General features: G+C 59.1%; 4 protein-coding genes and 10 non-coding genes across 15 annotated transcripts; 9 read left to right on the forward strand and 5 right to left on the reverse strand.

Annotated features, from left to right (window-relative positions):
• Positions 1-46: 46 nt before the first annotated feature.
• On the forward strand, positions 47-2,788 carry JOSD2 (Josephin domain containing 2). 2 transcript variants are annotated; one of them, XM_054808455.1, is made up of 5 exons: positions 47-253; positions 1,258-1,460; positions 1,560-1,685; positions 1,781-1,975; positions 2,057-2,788. In XM_054808455.1, exons 2-5 carry the CDS (start codon positions 1,288-1,290, stop codon positions 2,154-2,156), a joined length of 594 nt encoding a protein of 197 aa, XP_054664430.1. In that variant the 5' UTR covers positions 47-253; positions 1,258-1,287; the 3' UTR covers positions 2,157-2,788. The 2 variants fall into 2 exon arrangements, with proteins under 2 accessions (XP_054664430.1, XP_054664431.1); XM_054808456.1 differs by lacking the exon at positions 47-253 and adding an exon at positions 422-441.
• A 502-nt stretch (positions 2,789-3,290) lies between these two features.
• On the forward strand, positions 3,291-3,362 carry TRNAE-CUC (transfer RNA glutamic acid (anticodon CUC)). The gene has a single exon. It is a non-coding gene; the product is annotated as a tRNA-Glu (tRNA).
• A 96-nt stretch (positions 3,363-3,458) lies between these two features.
• On the reverse strand, positions 3,459-3,532 carry TRNAT-AGU (transfer RNA threonine (anticodon AGU)). Its single transcript has one exon. It is a non-coding gene; the product is annotated as a tRNA-Thr (tRNA).
• Positions 3,533-3,752: 220 nt separating this feature from the next.
• Positions 3,753-3,824, forward strand: TRNAD-GUC (transfer RNA aspartic acid (anticodon GUC)). The gene has a single exon. It is a non-coding gene; the product is annotated as a tRNA-Asp (tRNA).
• Positions 3,825-4,901: 1,077 nt separating this feature from the next.
• On the reverse strand, positions 4,902-4,973 carry TRNAM-CAU (transfer RNA methionine (anticodon CAU)). Its single transcript has one exon. It is a non-coding gene; the product is annotated as a tRNA-Met (tRNA).
• A 242-nt stretch (positions 4,974-5,215) lies between these two features.
• Positions 5,216-5,287, reverse strand: TRNAA-CGC (transfer RNA alanine (anticodon CGC)). The gene has a single exon. It is a non-coding gene; the product is annotated as a tRNA-Ala (tRNA).
• A 136-nt stretch (positions 5,288-5,423) lies between these two features.
• TRNAS-GCU (transfer RNA serine (anticodon GCU)) lies at positions 5,424-5,505 on the forward strand. The gene has a single exon. It is a non-coding gene; the product is annotated as a tRNA-Ser (tRNA).
• Positions 5,506-5,893: 388 nt separating this feature from the next.
• On the forward strand, positions 5,894-5,967 carry TRNAN-GUU (transfer RNA asparagine (anticodon GUU)). Its single transcript has one exon. It is a non-coding gene; the product is annotated as a tRNA-Asn (tRNA).
• Positions 5,968-6,138: 171 nt separating this feature from the next.
• Positions 6,139-6,209, reverse strand: TRNAG-GCC (transfer RNA glycine (anticodon GCC)). The gene has a single exon. It is a non-coding gene; the product is annotated as a tRNA-Gly (tRNA).
• Positions 6,210-6,878: 669 nt separating this feature from the next.
• Positions 6,879-8,734, forward strand: LOC129198855 (histone H2B 5). Its single transcript, XM_054808490.1, has one exon. It carries the CDS (start codon positions 6,948-6,950, stop codon positions 7,326-7,328), a length of 381 nt encoding a protein of 126 aa, XP_054664465.1. The 5' UTR covers positions 6,879-6,947; the 3' UTR covers positions 7,329-8,734.
• A 10-nt stretch (positions 8,735-8,744) lies between these two features.
• LOC129198854 (histone H2A type 2-C-like) lies at positions 8,745-9,576 on the reverse strand. The gene has a single exon (XM_054808489.1). It carries the CDS (start codon positions 9,573-9,575, stop codon positions 9,186-9,188), a length of 390 nt encoding a protein of 129 aa, XP_054664464.1. The 5' UTR covers position 9,576; the 3' UTR covers positions 8,745-9,185.
• An 852-nt stretch (positions 9,577-10,428) lies between these two features.
• Positions 10,429-10,501, forward strand: TRNAK-UUU (transfer RNA lysine (anticodon UUU)). Its single transcript has one exon. It is a non-coding gene; the product is annotated as a tRNA-Lys (tRNA).
• A 165-nt stretch (positions 10,502-10,666) lies between these two features.
• Positions 10,667-10,738, forward strand: TRNAQ-CUG (transfer RNA glutamine (anticodon CUG)). Its single transcript has one exon. It is a non-coding gene; the product is annotated as a tRNA-Gln (tRNA).
• Positions 10,739-13,018: 2,280 nt separating this feature from the next.
• Positions 13,019-21,078, forward strand: SLC27A5 (solute carrier family 27 member 5). The gene is made up of 10 exons (XM_054808487.1): positions 13,019-13,626; positions 15,933-16,142; positions 16,587-16,745; positions 17,365-17,489; positions 17,584-17,778; positions 18,479-18,569; positions 18,802-19,000; positions 19,095-19,192; positions 20,137-20,267; positions 20,669-21,078. Exons 1-10 carry the CDS (start codon positions 13,134-13,136, stop codon positions 20,843-20,845), a joined length of 1,878 nt encoding a protein of 625 aa, XP_054664462.1. The 5' UTR covers positions 13,019-13,133; the 3' UTR covers positions 20,846-21,078.
• Positions 21,079-21,393: the final 315 nt, after the last annotated feature.

The following is a 21,393-nucleotide window of genomic DNA, read 5'->3' on the forward strand; positions in this document are numbered from 1 at the left end:
GGGGGGGGGGAACCGCGGAGCATGATGGGAGGAAGGTCCGAGACCACTGCCTGGCTGTGGGCTGTGGCGCAAGGCACGCCGGGAGGGAGGTCCGAGACCACTGCCTGGCTGTGGGCTGTGGCGCAAGGCACGCCGGGAGGAAGGTCCGCGGTACCCGGGGGGCAGTGAGCCGCGGTGCACGCCGGGAGTCGTAGTTCTGGCCGGAGGCGGAGGGGGGGGATGCGGCCTCCGCCGGCCCCGGAGCAACCGCGGGGTGAGCTGGGCCGGGCCGGGCCAGGGGGGTGCTGGGGGGCCCGGGGGAGCCGGAGGGGAGCGGGTAGCGCCGGGGAGGGCCTGGAGGGCCCGCGGGGCCTTGAGGAGTGGCCTGGCCGCGGCCGGGAAGGGCGGCGGAGCGGCCTGCAGGGCCTGAGGGGGGGCTGAGGGAGTCCCGGGGGGGTCTGGGTGGGTTTGGGGGGGGGGGGCAGGGGCTGTCCCGAGGGTCTGGGGGGGCTGGGAGTGTCTGAGGGGTGCGCAGGGGGGTCTGGAGGGGCTCGGGAGGGTCTGGGAGGGGGGGTAAGGAGAGCGTAGGGGTGGCCTGGGGTGCTGAGGGGTGTCTGGGGGGGGTAGGGGGGTGTTGGGGGGGGCTGAAGGGGGGGTGGGGGGCCCAGAGGGCCCGCGAAGGGTTTGGGGGTGCTGGAGGCTCCCTGGGGGGGGGTTGGGGGGCACCGAAATGGGTCTGGGGGTATGTGGAGGGTTGAGGGGGACATGGGGGGGTCCTGGAGCTGCGGGGGGGGGGGGGGAATTGGGGGTGCAGGGGCCTTGGGGGGGCCCAGGGGGGTCTGGAGGCATCTTTGGGGGGCTGAGGGGTATGGGGAGGGTCTGGGGGGGCTCTAGTGGGCTCTTTGGGGGGGCTGGGGGAGCCTGAGGGGTGGCCGGGGGGGGGGTTAGTGATACAGGGGGGTGCCCGGGGGTCTTGGGGAGCCCTGAGTTGTGTCCGGGGGGTGCCTGGAAGGTCTTGGGGGGGCTGATGGATGCGGGGGGGGACTCAGGGAGGTCTTGGGGGGGGCTTGGGGGTGCAGGGGGGTGGCTGGGAGGGTTTGGGGGGGGCTGGGGGGCATCAGGAAGATATTTGGGGGGGCTGGAGGGTGTCAGGAAGGTATTTGGGGGGGCTGAGGGGGGGCTGGGGGGTACAGAAGGGTGACAGAAAGATTTGAGGGGAGCTGGAGCTGCCCACCGCAGCTGACACCCCCCCACACCCACCTCCACTTCGCCCCACAGACAACCAACGCCCCCCCCGACCCGAGGGCCATGTCAGGGTCCCCCCTCCCATCGTCGTCGCCATCATCGGCGGGGGGGGGGTGTCCGTCGGCGGGGCCGTACCACGAGCGGCAACGCCTGGAGCTCTGCGCCGTCCACGCGCTCAACAACGTCCTGCAGCGACCCTGCTTCACCCGGGAGGCGGCCGACGAGATCTGCAAGAGGCGCGCGCCTTCCCCCCCCCGCCTTTTATTTTGGGGTCATTTAGGTTATTTTACTTATTTCCCTTTTTTTTTATCCCCCCCCCCCGCCTCCCTCCACAGGTTGGCTCCCGACGCCCGTCTCAACCCGCACCGCAGCCTCCTCGGCACCGGCAACTACGACGTCAACGTCATCATGGCCGCGCTGCAGAGCCTGGAGCTGGCGGCCGTTTGGTGGGACAAACGCCGGTGCGACCCCCCCGTCACATCCCCGAACACCCCTAAATTCCTTTTATTCCCCCCCCCCCCAAATCCCTTCCTCACCCTATTTTCACCCTCCCCAGGTCGCTGGAGCGGTTGGCATTGGGACAAATCCTGGGTTTTATCCTCAACGTCCCCTCCAACGTCTCGTTGGGTTTCGTGGCGTTACCGTTACGCCGCAAGCACTGGTTGGCCGTCCGGCAAATCCGCGGCACCTACTACAACCTCGATTCTAAACTCCGGGCGCCCGTCGCCATCGGAGGAGAGGTTGAGCTCAGGTAGGGTGTCCCCACCGGGTGACAAGCGGGGTGACAAGCGGGATGACAAGCAGGTGTCACCTCCGCTTCTCCCTCCGGCAGGGCTTTCCTGCGGGATTTCCTCTCCCAAGGGCTCTGCGAGGTTTTCCTCGTCGTGCCGCGCGCCGTGGAAGAAACCGGCGCCTGGCTGAGCCCCGAGTGACTCGGCGCGCACACGACGGGTGACGCCGACGGGTGACAACAGCGCTGGCACCGCCTGCTCTCTGTTTTGGGATGAAACCGTGACGTTTTGGGACTTTTTCCAACCGGTGCGCGGCGCTTGTTTGTTACGGTGTGAACCCCGGATGGTTTTGGGGAGTGGCGGGGACGCTGGAGCGCGCGCCCGCTGTCACCGCACCGCCTCGATTCCCCGATTTCGCCCCAATTTCGCGTGCCGGTGTGGCCTCTGTCACCGGGATTTGTCTGCGGGCGTGCGTGTTGTAGAGGGGTGACGGTAGGGAGCGTCGCACGCTCGTTCACCCGTGTCACGCGCCGCTCGTGCACGTCACGCACCGGGCGCTCTGCTTGTACATGTCACCCTCCCGCCGTCCCCGCCGCGTGCCGGCCACACGTGTCACACGCCGGTTGCGCGTGTCGTATGCCGCTTGCGCGCCTTTCCCAGCTCCACGGGGTCGTGTTTCCGGAGCCTGGTTACTCCCAGCCCTTCCCGGTGTTCGCGGCGTTGTGGCAACGCATCACCGGGCTCGATGGCGCTTGGCGTGACCTCGGGGTGCACGCGGCGTCTGAATGGGCTTAAATCCCCAGAAAAAGGTGATTAAAAACTGCCAGTTTACAGCTTTGTGTCTCCACCACCCTCCTTCGGTCACCGCTCCTCGGGGTACGTGTTCCCTCCCGGGCTCGGTGCAGGAATCTGGGGCCGAATGATCCCCAAAATCCCCAAATCCGACCCCAATTTGCCAACCCGGCCGGGATCAGGGAGCAATAAAGAGCCTGAAGCTCAAACGGAGGAGAAGGGTCTGACCCCAGCGATGAAAGGGGGGGGCTGTTAAGGCCCTTGAGGGGGGGTGGCGGCCGTGTCCCTCCCCGCCGAGTGGTCGCAGCCCCGGGGGGGTCCCGGGGAAGGACGGCGGGGCCGCTTCCCCCCCCCCCCCCCCCAGGTCCCACCGCCCGCTTCTCCCGCACCGCTGGGGCGGCTCCAACGGGCGCGCTCCGATTGGTCCGCTCCCTGAAGCCGCGCGGCCAATGGCTGCACGCCGTTTGGATCCCTTCTCGAGGGCGAAGGGTGCGGAGCAGTAGCGAGGGCGAAGGCGGCCGGCGGCGGGGATGCTCTCAGCGCTCCCTGGTGGTCTAGTGGTTAGGATTCGGCGCTCTCACCGCCGCGGCCCGGGTTCGATTCCCGGTCAGGGAAAAACACCTTTTTATTTTTTCCCCCTACCCATTTTCGCCTTTAAAAGAGTGGGGGGGGGGATTAAAAATATCACGCCTTACTGTCGCGACTGCGCAGAGGCACCGCTGGGATTCGAACCCAGGATCTCCTGTTTACTAGACAGGCGCTTTAACCAACTAAGCCACGGCGCCAGGCGTGGAAGCCACCCACCCGCGCTCTCCCTCCATCTCCGGCAGCCGCCCGCGGCCCCACGCGTGTCCTCCGCTACCCCCACGCATGACTAGCTTCCCCCGAGCTTTTCCCGTCTCCCGTGACCGCGGCGCTGCGGGACACACACCCCCACACCGGAGCGCGTCCGCTTCCCGTTGCGTGGGTTGAGGTCCCGGCGGCCGACGGTTGCGTGTAGCCCCTTCCTCGTTAGTATAGTGGTGAGTATCCCCGCCTGTCACGCGGGAGACCGGGGTTCGATTCCCCGACGGGGAGGTCGCTTCGTTTTTCTATCCTTCCCCACTCTCTTTTTCTCCCCATTTTTAACCTTATTTTCCTTTTTACCTCACAACCACCCCTTCGGATCAACATCCTCGGTGAAGGAAAACGCGCGTGGGGGTGGTTTTGCCAGGAGGAAGCTCTAACACTCCATTCTTTTTCCCCTCACAAAGGCTTCCCCACCCGCTCCGGGACGGTTCAAAAGGCCCAAACTAAAGCCAGTCACCTACACAAATCCATAGATGCTGTTAAACACAACCTTGTCAAGCTCCCCCCGCTCAAAGACTGACATTAACTCCTTAAAACCGACGATACAGTCTGTAATTCAAACAACGATAAATTCCACACAGCGACACATAACACGGCCACCCCCCCACTCACCCCGCCGCCAACTGAGCGCGACAGCCCCGCCGCGGGGGTTTATATAGGCCGTGACGGTGCGGACCTGAAGGGGAACTGTGAGCGCAGCGCTGACGCCCCGCCTCCCATTCTGTCACTGACCAATCACATCGCTTCGCCTATTCACCAATCAGACGGCGGCTGTGGAGTTTAAACCGTCGGTTTTGGCGCCAAGCTTAAGGCAGAGCATTTGGGTTGGGGGGGGTGGTGGGTCCTGGTGGTTTTTTTGGGGCTCAATCCCCTCGCCTCCCCCTTTTTGGGGCCTAATTTCCCTGGATACCACATTGCTGCGCAGAGCAGCTTTGTTATTTTAGCGCTGAGCTCCAGTTATAGCACCCCTAGAGCAAGCAGGAGTATGGTTGCACCAGGACAGCATTGTGCAGGGAAGGTGTGTGTGCAGGTTCCTCAGGGTAAAGTCCTGAGCAATCCTGTTTGATCTCCTGACTTGCTTTGCTACAAGCAGAAAGTTGGGCTGGGCTTTTCCAGTGGTGCTTCCCAACCTGTGAAGATCTCGGGGCAGCTATGTATGTGTTGTGGGAGCGTTGGGTGCTTGTGCAAAAAATTGATGATATTCGGGATGGAGAGAAGTTCACTAAACTTAGTGGAAGGTGTTTATCCTTAGTGGGATGTGTTGAGGACATGAGGCAAATACGGAACAGGGGCAATAAAAAGGGTTAGCAGAGGATGGTTTCGATCCATCGACCTCTGGGTTATGGGCCCAGCACGCTTCCGCTGCGCCACTCTGCTTCTTATGAAACCAATATTTTATTTTGTTTTGATAAACCATAACTGAGAAAAAATAAAAACCCTCCTGTAGCCTGACCTGGGTGGGCACTGGTTGTGGTGTCCAGCGTCAGGGTGGAGGCAGAGGGTTTTCCGATGCGGGAATTAAAAATAGTGCTAACGGGTCTCCACTTCCCCGCCGGGTCCTTATTTTCTCCCTCAAGACTCCCCAAAAAAAGAGGGGAGAGGATCCTCCGCCCCCCCGCTGGAGATGCCGGGGATTGAACCCGGGGCCTCATACATGCGAAGCATGCGCTCTACCGCTGAGCTACATCCCCTGCGCGCGCCCCGCTCCCGCCGTCGCCGTTAGCGCCGCCTTCCCCGGGGCGAAACCCCGCCCCCTCCTCTACGCTCCTCCCCCTTCCCATGGCCTAGCGCGCCCCATGGCGGCGCGGCGGCGGCACCGACCCGCCAGACGAGGTGGCCGAGTGGTTAAGGCGATGGACTGCTAATCCATTGTGCTCTGCACGCGTGGGTTCGAATCCCATCCTCGTCGGGAAACTTAAGTTTTGCTCATACTCCCGTGTTTTGGGGTGCCCCCCCCCCCGCGGGACCCCCCTACCTTTTCCAATTGATTTTTTTAGGCTTCCCCTCTGCATTTTTCTTTTTTCTATTAGCAAAGGCGGGGGGGGGGACACTTTGGGCGTCCTAACGCAGTTCCGCAGACGAGTAGTCCCCCGATTTCTACCTGCACACCTCTCCCCCCAATTCTTGCAGATTCGTGCGTGGGACCCCCCAAATCTTCCAACCCACGCTTCCGTGTCCCACATGAATTTATTTTGTAGGAGCCCCCCCCCCTCTAATTTCACCCCCCCCCCGGTTCAGGGGTGCAGCCGGGGGTGCCCGGGCCCGGGAGGGGCGGCGGGGCGTGGCCGCCACCGCGGGTCTCTGTGGCGCAATCGGTTAGCGCGTTCGGCTGTTAACCGAAAGGTTGGTGGTTCGAGCCCACCCAGGGACGGGTTTAAAATGTTTTTGCGCGTGGGTTTTACTTTTTTTTTTCCCCCCCTGGGTCGGAGGGACAAGTCGCAGCGCGGTCACTTATTGTGTTCCAGGTGGAAAAAGCGGGGCTGGGAAAAAGAGGTGAAAGAAGGGGAAAAAAAATGAGGGAAGAAGAGGGAAAACGCAACGTTGCATTGGCCGGGAATCGAACCCGGGCCTCCCGCGTGGCAGGCGAGAATTCTACCACTAAACCACCAATGCCCCCGCTGCGAATGTCTCAAGATAACGAAAAATAACATAATTAACCCCAAAACAGCCCCATGACGCATACAACCTTTTTACTTGCTTGGGTTAAACCTGTGCTAATTAGGACCCGCCCTAATTGGGACTGATGACAATTAGAAGCGCTTCTGCTCCTGCGGTGGGTGATTTGAATTTCCCGCGCTCGGCGCTGATTGGCCGCAGCGTGCGAGTGGGCGGGGCCGCGAAAGGGGGGTCCTGGGTCCTTCCCGGGGCTCAGCAGCCGCGGTCTCATCGGGAACATTCCTGCCCCGAGGAGCTCCGGTACCGCCTTCTTTCCCGGGAAAACCCCGCTGCGGCTCCCCCAGAGTCCGATCCCCGGGAACTGGGTCCCCCAGCGCCGCCTTTACTCCCCGCTTCCACCCGCGACCCAGCAGCGGGCGCGCACAGGGACCAGCGCGGCTCCCCCCTGGTCCATGCTGGGATCCGAACGGCGTGATGAGATTGGCTGAAACCCGTGCGCCCAAACGTTGATCAGCGTCCAATCAGAGCCTGCGTTCTGGAGCCGGTATATTTGCATGCGCGGGGTCTCTCGGCACGGGGCGCTCCGCGCTGTTTCAGCCAATGGGAGTGCGCGGCGTTTGAATCCCTCATTTGCATAACGCCGCTATAAAAGCGGCACCGCCCGTTCGGCGACTTCATTCTGTTGCGTCTGTTGACGGTGGTTGTTGTGACTGCGGTGACCGTAGAAAGAGCGCGATGCCTGAACCGGCCAAGTCGGCGCCTGCCCCCAAAAAGGGCTCCAAGAAGGCGGTGACAAAGACCCAGAAGAAGGGCGACAAGAAGCGGCGGCGCAGCCGCAAGGAGAGCTACTCTATCTACGTGTACAAGGTGCTGAAGCAGGTGCACCCCGACACCGGTATCTCCTCTAAGGCCATGGGTATCATGAACTCCTTTGTCAACGATATCTTCGAGCGTATCGCTGGTGAGGCTTCGCGCCTGGCTCACTACAACAAGCGCTCCACCATCACTTCACGGGAGATCCAGACGGCTGTCCGGCTCCTGCTGCCCGGCGAGCTGGCCAAGCACGCTGTCTCCGAGGGTACCAAGGCCGTCACCAAGTACACCAGCTCCAAGTAAAGCGGCTGCACCCGGCTGCAGGAACCCACTCGGCTCAACTCAACCCAACGGCTCTTTTCAGAGCCACCCACTCAATTACCAAAGAGCTGATCTTGCTGCCGAGCCGCCCCTTTTTCTGGTCTTTTTGACGGATCGTAACGGTTTGTAGATCGGGGGGGGGGGAGGTTGGGGTAGGTACGGTTTTAAAAGGTGTCTTTAAAATGGGTTATTTTTCTGTTTGTTTGGGTTTTTTTAAATAAACTGCGGTTTCTAGGCTGCACTTAAGGGTTTCTCCATCTAAGGCGCCTGCAGCCGGGGTTACCGCTTTCGCCTTCAAACCGTTGCTCTGCTCTGATTGGTCCCGGCGGACACGAACGTCACCTCGCAGCGTGGGTTTCCCTCTGGTCCGACTCGGGACTATTTAAAGCCCGTGGGCGGGGCTCTAGCGCTTATTCCGGGTCTGGGGCCGGAGGGAGGTGCGCGCTGTCCGGGCGAGCGCGGCGCTGGGGGCGCGGGCACGTCCTGGTGCCCCCCCGGCATAGAGAGCGTAAGCGGTCGGTTTCTGTCAATACGCACCTATATGGAGCGTGGGGGTGTTGTGCTCTGCCTCGGATTTTACTGCTCAAAACTGCTTTCGAGAACTGCTTATTACCGTTAGTCTTATTTTTGGTTTTAGGGCAGAACCGTGTCTTTTCTGGACTGTTAAAATGCAGTAACTCGGTAAAAAAAAGTTGTTTATTGAATGTAGTAAGTCTCATTAGTGAATACTTGGTGCTGTGGTTGGGTGGGGAATGACACCCCCATCTTATTTTCTATCCTTAATGTTTGCCTAGGGCCGGGACGTGTTCTTTTTGGGGTTGGAGAGTATAAATATTTATATTTCGAGTCCCCCTGGAGCGAGACTTGTCCCCGCCGCTTCCCGCGGCCCCGGTGTGGTTCCCACCGCGGCTACCGGCAGTGCTAGGGCGATACCGCGGGGAATCCAAACAACGCGCGGCCATTGGCTGAGCCAATGAGCAGCGGACCAATCAGAGCGCGCGGATTTTGAAGCCGTTGCGGTGGCATGGTCGAGAGGCGTTCCGAAGGGACTGCTCCAGCCAATGGGAGAGCGCGTACTGGAGCCCTCATTTGCATAACTACCAGCGGCGCCGGTATCGTTCCTCCCCTGGTCCCGGCGACACCAGCGCGATGCCCGAACCAGCGCCCGGCTTCAAGGAGGCGGTGACAGAGACGCAGAAAAGCGACGAGAAACGGCGACGCAGGAAGAGCTGCTCCACCTACGTGAGCAAAGTCCCGACCTCCTCCATCCCCTCCCCGGCTCTGATTGACGGGACCCGGCTACACCTTACACCCCGACAGCTCTTTCTGGAAGCTGAAATGGGTTCAAAAAGCCTGTTCTGGAGACTTCTCCCCCTCCCCCCCCGAATCTGCCATAAAAAGCCTATTTTGAGATATTTGTGGACCATTCTTCTATCACTAAGCACAGGTAGCTTCAATCATTCCTCACCTCCTATGGAAATAGCAGGAGGCAAGTTAAGTCTTACTAATAAAGGTGGCTTTGTTTATTTTGCAAATTGTGCTTGCTCAGGGTGTTGAGTCCTGATAAATTATTGTTTGGGGTTTTTTTTATTTTAGTGCTTCTTTGGGGGCTGTAATGAGTTTTGGGGTGATGATGCTTTACCCCCAGCCATTCCTGTTGTGGAAGGATTAAGACCTAACAATTAACTCATCAATACTCATTAGCACCAGGCCCTCCCCACCTTGCTCCTCCAGCCCTTTTCCTGAAGCAGTAGGTGGCTCTGAAAAGAGCCTTTGGGTTAAAAAAGAATTTAAAAAAAAAAACAAACTTAAAACTTCTCGAAGCAGCTCCCAACCGCCTCACTTGCCCTTGGCCTTGTGGCTCTCGCTCTTCTTGGGCAGCAGCACTGCCTGGATGTTGGGCAAGACACCGCCCTGCGCGATTGTGACGCCACCCAGCAGCTTGTTGAGCTCCTCGTCGTTACGCACCGCCAGCTGGAGGTGACGGGGGATGATCCGTGTCTTCTTGTTATCGCGGGCAGCGTTCCCCGCCAGCTCCAGGATCTCCGCCGTCAAATACTCCATAACGGCGGCCAGGTAGACGGGAGCGCCGGCGCCCACCCGCTCGGCGTAGTTACCTTTACGCAGCAGCCGGTGAACGCGGCCCACGGGGAACTGGAGACCGGCGCGGGATGAACGCGACTTGGCCTTAGCCCGGGCCTTGCCGCCCTGCTTCCCACGGCCCGACATCGCTCCCGCTGCGGGGCACGGAGTGAAGGTGCAGTGCTGCGGCCCTGCCTTTTATACCCTACCGCGGATCGAAACGACGCTCTCTGATTGGTTAAAACGCCGCTCTCCGGAGGACCAATAGAACATAACTATTTCTGGCCAATAACAGCCCGAGGTTTGGAACCGGCTCATTTCCACGGGACCCAGCTATCCCCGGGCAGGGCTGGAAGGAGGTGGTAGCTGCGGCACGGCAGCTAAACGTATCGCTCGTTCCCTTAGGTTACAAATAGAAGTTTAAATTATGTAAGCGAGCTTTTTTTTTTTTGTATGTTGTATTATAGATATTAATTGATATTAATATATTGTGTTGTTATTTATATATTGATGCTTTTCTTTACATCTTAAAGCTGCTAATAGGTCGGCACAAGTCTGCAGTGGGGCTAAGGGCAACCCCAAAAGGGAGTTTTAAAGCTTTTAAAGTGTATTAGGTATTTATTAGGTGATTTAAGGCTCAGCGCGATGCCGGTCTCCCCCCCCCGCTCGCACACCGAAGGGCGGCTCTTCCGTCCGGTGCTGAACGCTGATTGGCCGCGCTGCGAGCCGGCGGCCTTCTCATTGGTCCGTAGGAGAGGGGCGGGGGGAATCGGGGAGGGCGGTTCTCACTCAGGTCCGCCCTGGCCCTCCACGCGGGAGCTCCGCGGGTCGCTGCGGCCTCAGGCGCCGTTTCCCACACTCCGCTCCCCCCCCCCCCCAGCACCTTTTGCACCTTTTATCTCCGAAAAATCCTTCTTTTCGCCCTTTTCTCCCCCAGAATCCCGCGGGTACAGCCCCACTGTACAGCCCATGGGGAGGCGCCGGGGAGGTGCCGGCAAGAGCCCGGATAGCTCAGTCGGCAGAGCATCAGACTTTTAATCTGAGGGTCCAGGGTTCAAGTCCCTGTTCGGGCGAACACCGCTTTCTTTTCCTTCTCCCGCGGGATCTTTTCCACGGACCCCACCGGGCTCCTCCGCGCCACCCCCCCCCCCGCCCCACACCCAACGGGACTATTTTTTTTTCAGCGGCGGAGGCGGCGCGGAGGCGTGTGGGGCGCGGAGGCGCCGGCAGGGCGGGCCGGTCCCATGGTGTAATGGTTAGCACTCTGGACTCTGAATCCAGCGATCCGAGTTCAAATCTCGGTGGGACCTTCACCCACGCACACTTTTGCGGCCGCTCCCACGGTCACGCTGCATGTGGGTGTGTGCGTGCCCAGCGCGGGGGACAGCGAGGGACACTCTTGGGAGGGATCTGTACCCCAAGTGCGTCACCTCCCTCTGGGTATGACATGATGAGGGACTTTATGTGGCATCTGACACCCCACTGGGGACCCCGTGTGACGTGTGGGGCACCCCACTGGGGACCTCCTGTGACCCCACGCGCACCTTCGGGTGCTGCGCGTGTGGTCCCACGTCTGACAACCCATCAGGGGCCACGTGTGAGCTCCCACATGTGACACCCCTTTGGCACGTGACACCCCTGTCGGGGACCACGTGCGACATCCCACGTGTGATGTCCCGTGGGGGACCACTGTGACACCCCCGTCGCGGTCCATGCGTGGCACCCAAGTGGCGTCACCCCACGTGTGCCACCATGTGCGATGCTCCATAGGTGACGCCCCATCAGGGGCGACCTCTGAAGTCCCCTCTGTCTGCCACCCCCCCTGCCCTGGGGACCCCCCCCCCCCAAAAATAAATAAATTTAAAAAAAAAAAAAAAATCTCCTTTGGGACATCCCCAAGAAAGAACCTCACTGGCGGGTACAACCCGGTCAGCCTCACCCCAGGCCAATGTCCCCTTGCCGTGACCCTGGTGACACCAACCCCGATAATCCTTGAAATTGCAAAAACTTCTTGAGCAAAGAGCAACGCCCGATGTTTCACCCCGAGTTTTTCCAGCAGCAGCCAAAAAAAAAAAAACAAAAAAACCAACAACCAAACCACAACCCACCCCCCTGTTCGATCCTCGTGATAATTTTATAACCCGTGAACACCCCGGGGTTACAAATCTGAGGTAAAGGTGAGTGACACGGCGCTGAACTTGTTTAGTTGTTGGTTTTTTTTTTTTTAGGTTTGGGGTGGTTTTTTTTTGTTTAATGAGCAGAAAGATTAATTATCCTGTCAAGAAGCAGCTCGCCAGGTGCTCACGCCCAAGTTGGGGATTTAAATGGCAAACTCTGCGTTTGTTTGCTTTTTTTTTTTTTCCCCTTGCTGGTAACTAGGGAAAAAAAAAACCCAAACCAAAACCCCTCCACAAACCTTTTTTGTGGGACCATCCGCATGGGAGAAGGGGCGCGGGGTGGGGGGGGATGCTTCGGCATTGGGCCGGTCCTGCTTGGAAAGGGCTGAAGATGCGGAAGATCCAAGAAAAATGGTGGGGAAAAGGGGGATTGTGTCAGGGTTTCCATGTGGGAGCAGCAATAAAGGAAACACCAGATGGGCTGATTTTTTTTTCCTGTTTTTACGATGAAAGGAGAAATGCTGGAGGTGTCTGGGGGTCAGCTGGAGATGTTGGAGAAGTTTGGGGTCAGCTGGAGACTTTTGGGGTCAGCTGGAGAAGTTTGGGGTCAGCTGGAGATGTTGGAGAAGTTTGGGGTCAGTTGGAGACATTTGGGGTCAGCTGGAGAAGTTTGGGGTCACTTGGAGATGTTGGAGGTGTTTGGGGTCACTTGGAGATGTTTGGGGTCAGCTGGAGATGTTGGAGAAGTTTGGGGTCACTTGGAGATGTCTGGGGTCAGGTGGAGATGTTTAGGGTCAGCTGGAGATGCTGGAGAAGTTTGGGGTCAGCTGGAGAAGTTTGGGGTCAGCTGGAGATGTTGGAGGTATTTGGGGGTGAGTTGGAGATGTTTGGGGTCAGCTGGAGATGCTGGTGGTTGGATGGAGACACTGGGTTGGGATGGAGACGGTGGATGGATGGAGACGTTTGGGTTGGATGGGTGACATCAGGAGACCTCATGGCTGGATGAAGACCTTGGGGTTGGCTGGGGACACAGGTCAGATCAAGCTGTTGGGGGCTGGATGAAGGTGCTGGTATGGGATGGAGACCTGAGGGGTTGGCTGGAGATGTGGGGGAGCAGCACGGAGACCTCCACCTGCCCCACGATATCCTCCATGCAGCGTGTGAAGCCCCTGATGGAGCAGGGTCTCCAGCCCTCACAGAGATGCCTCTGTGTAGACCCCAACCCATCATCCAAAGCCAAGAGAAGGCGGACGGAAGCTTGGTTACCTAGCTGAGGGGTGGAGGGACGGACGGCAGCCGGCCGAGCCGGTGGGGCAGCGGCAGGAGGGATGGGCAGTGAGAAGCCGGTTGGCTGGCCGGTGGGGCGATAACGCGTGCCGGCCGCCCCCGCAATGCTGCTCCACGCCCCGGGGCAGGGCTCCTACTGCGGGGACGGAAAAAAAAAAAATAGAAAAAAAAAAGAAAATAAGAGAAAACAAACCACCCTAATCCCAGCAACGCCGGCAAAGCCGGGGCAAGGTGCGCTTGGGGCGGACCTTGGCCAAGAGCACCCGTCGGGTGCCACCGGGGACCAGCCACCCCCGTGACGATGCTGGCGCTGGGGGCCGTCACGGCGGCGGTGGGGCTGGCGTTGCTGGTGTTGCTGGTGCCGGCGGCGTCGGTTCGCTTGGCGCCGTTCTTCTGGGCCGACCTGGTGGCCTTCGCCGGGTTGGCGTGGTCGTCGGCGCGATGCCGGCGACGTCTGAACCGCCGACCCCCCGTCACCCTCCTTGACGTTTTTCAGGAACACGTTCGGCGTCGGCCGCGTTGGCCGCTGCTGCTCTTCCAGGATGAGGTTTACACCTACGAGGAGGTGGAACGTCGGAGTAACCGAGCCGCCCGGGCGTTTTCCAGACGTTTGGAGCTCCGGCCGGGTCAAACCGTCGCCGTTTTTCTGCCCAACGAACCCACCTACGTCTGGACGTGGTTGGCGTTGGCCAAGCTGGGCTGCCCCATGGCGTGTCTCAACTGCAACGCGCGCGGCCGGGCGCTGCGACACGCGTTGGGCGCCGCGGGGGCCACGCTGCTGCTCGCCAGCCCCGGTGAGTGATCCCCCCCCCCCCGCCCCGAGAAGTCAGGGAGGGTTCCCCGGCGGGTGTGCGCGGCGCACACACGTGTGTGGGGTTGGGAGGGATGGAAAGGGAAAGGGGGGGGGGAGGCGTGTCGGGGGGCGCACGCGGGGGGTGTCGTGGTAGTGAGGGTGTCTGCACGCGTGGCAGCACTTATGTGTGTGTCTGCACGCGTGTCAGAGCCTGTACGTGTGTCTGCACGTGTGTCAGTGTCTGTGTGTGTGTCTGCACTCATGTCAGTGCCCATCCATGGATTTGCACGCGTGTCAGCGCTTGTGCGTGTGTCTGCACGCGTGGCAGTACCTGTACGTGTGTCTGCACGCGTGTCAGCGCTTGTGCGTGTGTCTGCACGTGTGTCAGTGTCCGTGTGTGTGTCTGCACTCATGTCAGTGCCCATCCATGGATTTGCACGTGTGTCAGCGCTTGTGCGTGTGTCTGCACCTGTGGCAGTGCCTGTACGTGTGTCTGCACGCATGTCAGCGCTTGTGCGTGTGTCTGCACGTGTGTCAGTGTCCGTGTGTGTGCCTGCACTCATGTCAGTGCCCATCCATGGATTTGCATATGTGTCAGTGCTTGTGCGTGTGTCTGCACGCGTGTCAGCGCTTGTGCGTGTGTCTGCACGCGTGGCAGTGCCCGTACGTGTGTCTGCATGCGTGTCAGAGCCTGTACGTGTGTCTGCACGCGTGGCAGCACTTGTGTGTATGTCTGCACGCACGTCAGTGCCTCTGTGTGTGTCTGCACGTGTGTCAGTGTCCGTGTGTGTGCCCGCACTTATGTCAGTGCCCATCCATGGATGTGCACGCGTCAGTGCTTGTGCATGTGTCTGCACGCATGTCAGTGCCTGCGCGTGGATTTGCACGCGTGTCAGAGCCTGTCCATGTGTCAGCAAGCGTGTCAGTGTCTGTCCATGGATTTTACACGCATCGGTGCCTGTACTTGTGTCTGCACACGTGTCAGTGTGTGGATTTGCACGAGTGTCAGTGCCTCTGCAGGTTTCTGCACACCCTTCAGTGTCTGTACACGGATTCGCACGCCTGTCAGCATCCGTGCTCATGTTTACACGTGTGTCAGCGGCTGCATGTGTGTCCATGCACAACCTTCCACGTGTGCCGGTGTCCGCACACATATCAGTGTCTCTGCATGCATTTCTGTGCACGCCACTGCGCACGCGTGTCAGCGCCCATACGTACTCTTGCACACACGTCCGCGGCACACGCGCGTGAGCGTGAAGCACAGCGGGGCCGTTTGCCCTGAGCGTGCGAGAGCTTGTTCACGTCGGGGCTGTATTCACACTTGTTGTTCACGTCGGGGCTGTATTCAGGCTTGTGCAGCCCTTCGCACATGCACGTGCAACACCCCCCCCACACGCCCCGGTGAGCGTGTCGGGGCGCGCTGGCCGTGCCAAGGTCACGGGTTAATCATCACCATCCCCCTTCCCCGGGGTAAAGGTCTTTTTTGGGTTGATTTGGGTTTTTTTTTTTTCCTGTCACGTTTTTTGGGGGAAGAAGATTAAAAAAAAAAGGGGGGGGGGCTGGGCACCCCGGGGTGCCCTTTTGGGGTGCCCCTGGGGGGGGGGGTCTGCATGGTCGGGGCATCCTTTTGGGGTGCTTGGGGTGCCAGTCCTGCCCAGGATCTGTGGGGCGCCCACCCAGGGTGCCCACCCAGTCGGGGTCCCCATCTGGGGGGGGGGGGGAGGCACCCGGTGCCCACCCGGGGTCCTTTGGGTGCCAGTTTGGGGGTTCATGGGGGTGCCCATCTGATCGGGGCCCCTTGGGTGCCGATTTTGGGGTACTTCAGGTGCCCACCTGATCGGGGTGCCCACTTGGGGTTCCTTGGGTGCCGATTTTGGGGGTTCATGGGTGCCCACCTGATTGGGGTGCCCATTTGGGGTCCTTTGGGTGCTGATTTGGGGGTTCATGGGGTCCTTTGGGTGCCCACCTGGGGTACCTGGGCTGCCCATTTTGGGGTCCTTTGGGTGCCCATCTGGGGGTTCATGGGTGCCCACCTGATCAGGGTGCCCACCTGGGATCTTCAGGACACCCCCCCACGATGCCTGGGGTGCCCATCTGATGGGGGGGGGTCCCCATTTTGGGGGTACCTGGGGTGCCCACCTGATCAGGGTGCCCATTTGGGGTCCTCTGGGTGCCCATCTGATGGGAGTCCCCATTTTGGGGGTTCATGGGTGCCCATCTCCCCCCCCCCCCCCCAACGGCTGCTGTTCCCCCTGGGGACCCCCCCTTCCCACCAGCTCCGTGTCCCCCCGCCCCGTCTCCCCGCAGAGCTCCAGGCCGCCGTGGAGGAGGTGCTGCCGGCCCTGGAGCAAGACGGCGTCCGCGTCTTCTACCTGAGCTCCACGTCCCCCACACCGGGCGTCGAGGCCCTGCTCCCCGCCATCGAGGCGGCCTCCGATGAACCCCTGCCCGCCCACCACCGCGCCGGCATCACCGCCAACTCCAAAGCCATCTACATCTACACCTCTGGCACCACCGGTGAGGCCGTGGGGAGAGAAAGCCCAAGGGGTAGGAGGGTCTTCTCCTCGGAGAAGGGTTTGGGTGAGGTGGGCTGAGGAGGCAAAGGAGCTTGTTCCCCCATGGGTTGTGTGGGCGAGGCAGTGATGGTGATGTTGGAGGCCTTTCTCCAACCCCGACCATCGTGGGTTCCTCCTGGCTGTGTCCATGCGAGGGTTGGGTGTCTCCAAGGATGGAGACTCGCCACGGGTCTGTCCTTGTTGGGATGGGGTGGGACCTCCCTCATCCAACCCTGCACCCAAACGGGATCCCACCTTGACCAATGGGTGCATCGGGATGAGGTTCCTCCCGACGAGGTCTGGAGACCTCTAGGGATGGAGACCCACCACCTTGAGGTTTTGCCCTCCTGTCCCACCTGGGCACCTCCAAGGAGAACATTTCCCACCCTCTGCTCCCACCCCCCAGGGCTGCCCAAGGCAGCGGTGATCACAGAGATGAAGCTGATGATGGTGGCCAACCTGGGCCGGCTCTGTGGCTTGCGGCCTGATGACATCATCTACACAACACTACCGCTCTACCACTCAGCCGGGCTGCTCATCGGGTTGGGAGGGTGCTTCGAGGTCGGTACGTAACCCCCCTCCCCATGTCCCACGTGGTCCGGCCAGCACAGGGGGTGCAGGCAAGGACAGGCATGGAAAGGTGATGGGGAATGGATGGATGGATGGATGGATGGATGGATGGATGGATGGGGAGAGGGAGGAAGAAGAAGCTGTGTCCATAGATGGATGAGGGATGAATGGACAGATGTTTGATGGAGATGGAAGGATGGACAGATGTTTGATGGAGATGGATTTTTATGGAGATGGAGGGATTGGATGGGGTTTTTTTATATCGGGATGGACAGACTTTTTCTGGAGATGGGCTGAAGGATGATGGAAAAATGTGAGGATGGAGGGAAGAAAAGGAAAGAAGAGAGAGAAAAGGAGAAAGGTCTCCGTAGCGATAAATGGATTAGTGGGGGGATGGACGGATGGATGGACAGATGGACAGATGACAAAAAGTGTAGCGATGGAAAAGGAAAGAGTTGGGTGAAAAGAAGGTGGAAAAGGAGAAGGAGAAGGATGTCTGTGTAGATAATGGAAGACTACGGGGGTGAATAGACAGGACATACTCATGGAGATGGATGGATGGATGGATGGATGGAGAAAAGGGAGAGATAACCATCCCTGCCGTGTCCCCACAGGAGCTACCTGTGTCCTACGGGCCAAGTTCTCCGCCTCCCAGTTCTGGGATGACTGTCGCCGCTACAACATCTCCGTCATCCAGTACGTGGGTGAGCTGATGCGCTACCTCTGTAACACGCCCAAGGTAAGGTCCCACCAACCCGAAATCCACCCCGGGGGGGGGAGGCGATGGCGTGGGGACGTACCCTGAGACGGTCCCTCCCTTTGTCACCCCACAGCGTGACAATGACCGGGAGCACGGAGTGCGCTTGGCCTTGGGCAACGGGCTGCGGGCGGAGGTGTGGAAGGACTTCCTCCAGCGCTTCGGGCCCATCTCCATCTGGGAGTTTTACGGGGCCACCGAGGGCAACGCCGGCTTCATCAACTACACCGGCAAGATCGGCGCCGTGGGCAGAGCCAACATGTTCCTCAAGGTGAGGCGCCGGTGATAACAATGGTGGGAAGGAAGTAAACGCTGACTGCCTTGGGGAGAGCAATACTGCATCTCAGGTTGGGGTGACGCCAAGAGCGGGGTCTCTAGGACACCTTCCTCATGGTGGTGCAAACGGTGACCTCCCTGGGGAAGCCAACGCTGCCCATTGCGATGGGTTGGTACAGAAGCAGGATCTCCAGGATCTGCTCTTCACAGCCAAACGGAGCCCCGTCCACCTGCTTGGCCAACGTTGACTCAACAGTGTTGACTTGACAGTCTAGTTTTGGAGTGTCCACGGTGACCCGGACACCTCTACAGTCCCAAGAAAGGCCACTTCGGTGTCACTTCTCAGTCCCCAACCACCCAAGCGTTGAGCAAAAGCTCCAAAAATAAGTTTTTTCCACCCTTTTCCCACAGTTGCAGCTCCTAGCATTCTCCCCCGGGTCTTTGATTTGAAAACTTTGATGAGTTCGGTCAACGGTTGAATCTATCGGCTTAAAATTATTTAAATATCAAGCGCGATTAGCTTGGATGGAAAACAAGTGACCACCCAGGATGTTGGGTGTGTTTCCACGGGTTTTAACGAGCAAATAACGGGAAGATCAGACCTGGCACCCGAAGGAAAGTCTTCTCGTTCTTGTTAATCCAGCATTGCTCTTCCACCCACCGGTTTCTCTCTTCGTCCCTCTTCTGCCCTCCAGAGTTTCGCTCCCTTTGAGCTGATCAAGTACAACGTGGAGGACGATGAACCTGTACGTGACGAGCAAGGTCTCTGCATCCGAGTCCGCCCCGGTAAGAAGAGATGAGCTTTACGAAGGCTTTTTTGGGAGGAAAGTTGGGCAGAGAGAGGGTTGATATGCAAAGCCACCTCTTGGTCCTTCTCACCATCATCTTGGTGGCTGGAAGCCACCAGAAACCCCTCAAGGAAACAAGAACATCATACCCGAGTGGGGCATGGAGGTGACGTTCCCCAGCACTGAGGCAGTTGCTGACCGGCCTCCAACCTTCCTTTCCCTCCCCGAAGGTGAGACGGGGCTGCTGGTCATCAAAATCACCAAGAACACGCCTTTCCATGGCTACGCGGGCGATTCCCAGAAGACAGAGAAGAAGGTCTTGAGGGATGTCTTGGTGAAAGGTGACGCCTTCTTCAACAGCGGTGACCTTCTCATGATTGACCACGAAAGATTTGTCTACTTCCAGGACCGAGTGGGAGACACTTTCCGGTAACCCTGATGTTCTCACACCCACGTCTGCATGGACAATGCCACCTGCCAGCCCAAATCCTCCCCTCACATCTTCATCCCTTCTCTTCCCTAGTTGGAAAGGCGAGAACGTGGCCACGACAGAGGTGGAGGCCACTCTTGCCATGGTGAACTTCATCCAGGAGGTCAACGTCTATGGAGTGTCCGTGCCTGGTGAGTACTGGGAGGTGCAGGGAGGGGTTGAGTTGGACCAAAATTAAAACATCTGCTGATGTTTCAGCCATGGGATGTGTCCCCAAATGGTCTGAGCAGCCACCGAGAAGCCTAAAGTAGAATAGAATGGAAGGGACCTACAGTGATCATCTAGTCCAACTTTGACCACTTTGACCGAAAATAAGAGTCCGGTATTGTTTTGGGCTCACGATTACTGCCACAATGGTCCAAACAGCCACCAAGAAGAGTAAAACGGGGCTGGGTTGCCCAAAAGAAGCATCTAGGGGTGTTTGGGGCAAGCAACTTGTCCACATAATAGTCCAACTGACCACCAAGAAGGCTAAAGTAGCACTTACTGACCCAAAATAAGTTTCTGGCATGGCTTTGGCACACAATGGACTCATGTAAAGGTCTGAGTGGCCACCAGGAAGGTTTAAGGGGGACTTGGTTGCCCAAACCAAGTGTCTGGCATTGTTCTGGGCATGCAACGTACCCCTGCAATGGTCCAAGTAGCCACCAAGAAAAACAAAATGCGACTTGGGTGCCCAAAAGAAGCATCTGGTGGTGTTTTGGGCAACTGGCGTGTCTCCATGATGGTCCAAGTAGCCACCAGGAAGAGCGAAAGGGGACTTGGTAGCCCAAAGTAAGCGTCAGTTGCTGTTCTGGGCACACAGCGTGCCACCATAATGGTCCGAGTGGCCACAAAGGAGGCGAAAATGGGAAATGTTCACCCAAAACAAGCATCCGGCGCTGTTTTGGGTGCATGATGTGCCTCCACCATGGTCCCAGCGGCCTCCAAGAAGGCTGAAGTGGGACACATCCACCCGAAATGTGTCCGATGTTGCTTTGGGCATGCAACAGGTCCCCAAAACACTCCAAGTGACCACCAAGAAGAATAAAATCAGACTCAGTTGCCCAAAATAATCCTCCGGCATTGTTTGCAGGGTGTGAGGGGAGATGCGGCATGGCGGCCATCCGCCTGAAACCCGGGGCGAGCTTCGAGGGCAAGGACCTCTACGCCTTCACCGGGGACACGCTGCCCAGCTACGCCGCTCCCCGCTTCGTGCGGATCCAGGTCAGCATCATCCCAGGCGTCGGGGTGGCTTCTGGGGATGCTTTGGGGGTTTTTGGGTCCTTTGCCAAATTAGTCCTTCAGACAAAGGGTGTCGACGTCCCCCCAGTTTCCGATGACGGTGCCAGTCACCCCAGCATCGGTGACATCATCAGGGTCACCCTGTGCCGACGATGGCGTCGGTTCCACCTTCACGATGACGGCATCGAGGTCCCTCCTTCCTCATCACAGCGGTGGCCACCCTGTGCCAACGGGTGGTCACCTTGTGCCAATGACATCATATGGGTCCCCTCAATTCTGATGACGGAGGGGAGGTCACCCTTTCCGACGACTGTGCCAGTCACCCCGTGCTGGTAACTCTGTCCATCCCCCCCCGTTTCTGATGACATCATCCATCTCCACAGGACGCTCTGGAGATCACGGGGACCTTCAAGCAGTGCAAAGGCAACCTGGTCAAAGAAGGCTTCGACCTCAACGTCATCAAGGACCCCCTCTTCTTCCGCGACGACAAGAAGAAATCTTACGTGCCCCTGAACCCCGACACCTACGCCGCCATTCTGGACATGAAGCTCAACCTGTAGAAGAAGTTGTTGCCACGCCGGGTTCTCCACCATGGCCTGGGGCTGTAATTGCCTCGGGGTGACTGGCAAGGCCAAATTTGGGGTTAATCAAGCAGTTTTCGCTTCCTTCCGGGAGTTTTTTTTAACGGTGTCGGAGCATGACGAGGGTGACGGGCTGGTCTCGGCGCTCGCTATCCCGCCCCGGTGCCTCCGTGCCGTGCCGGTTGCGGAAATTAAAAGCTTAATTCCAATTATTTGGGTCTAGCAGGGCGTCGGGGTCGATGAGGGCCATTTTCTGGGGACTGAGCCACTCGTTTTCCCTTCCGGAGGCGACAGCTGGTGTCCAAAATCCTCCCCGCTGCCCGGAAGGGACCCTTTGCTCAGCGCTGGCCTCTCGCTTGCCTGCGGAGCTGGCCCTGGAGATGTATCGGCACCCCAAAACCCTCCTTCTCTTCGCACCCAGGGCTTGTTGAGCCGCTTTAGCTCACCCATCCGGAACGAAACCGATTTATTTCTCCCTGAACCAATTTTTCTGCCCAATCGGTGACATAAACCGGCTCGGGAAGGCA

This window comes from Grus americana, chromosome 36 (genome assembly GCF_028858705.1).
Source record: "Grus americana isolate bGruAme1 chromosome 36, bGruAme1.mat, whole genome shotgun sequence".
Lineage (NCBI taxonomy): Eukaryota > Metazoa > Chordata > Aves > Gruiformes > Gruidae > Grus > Grus americana.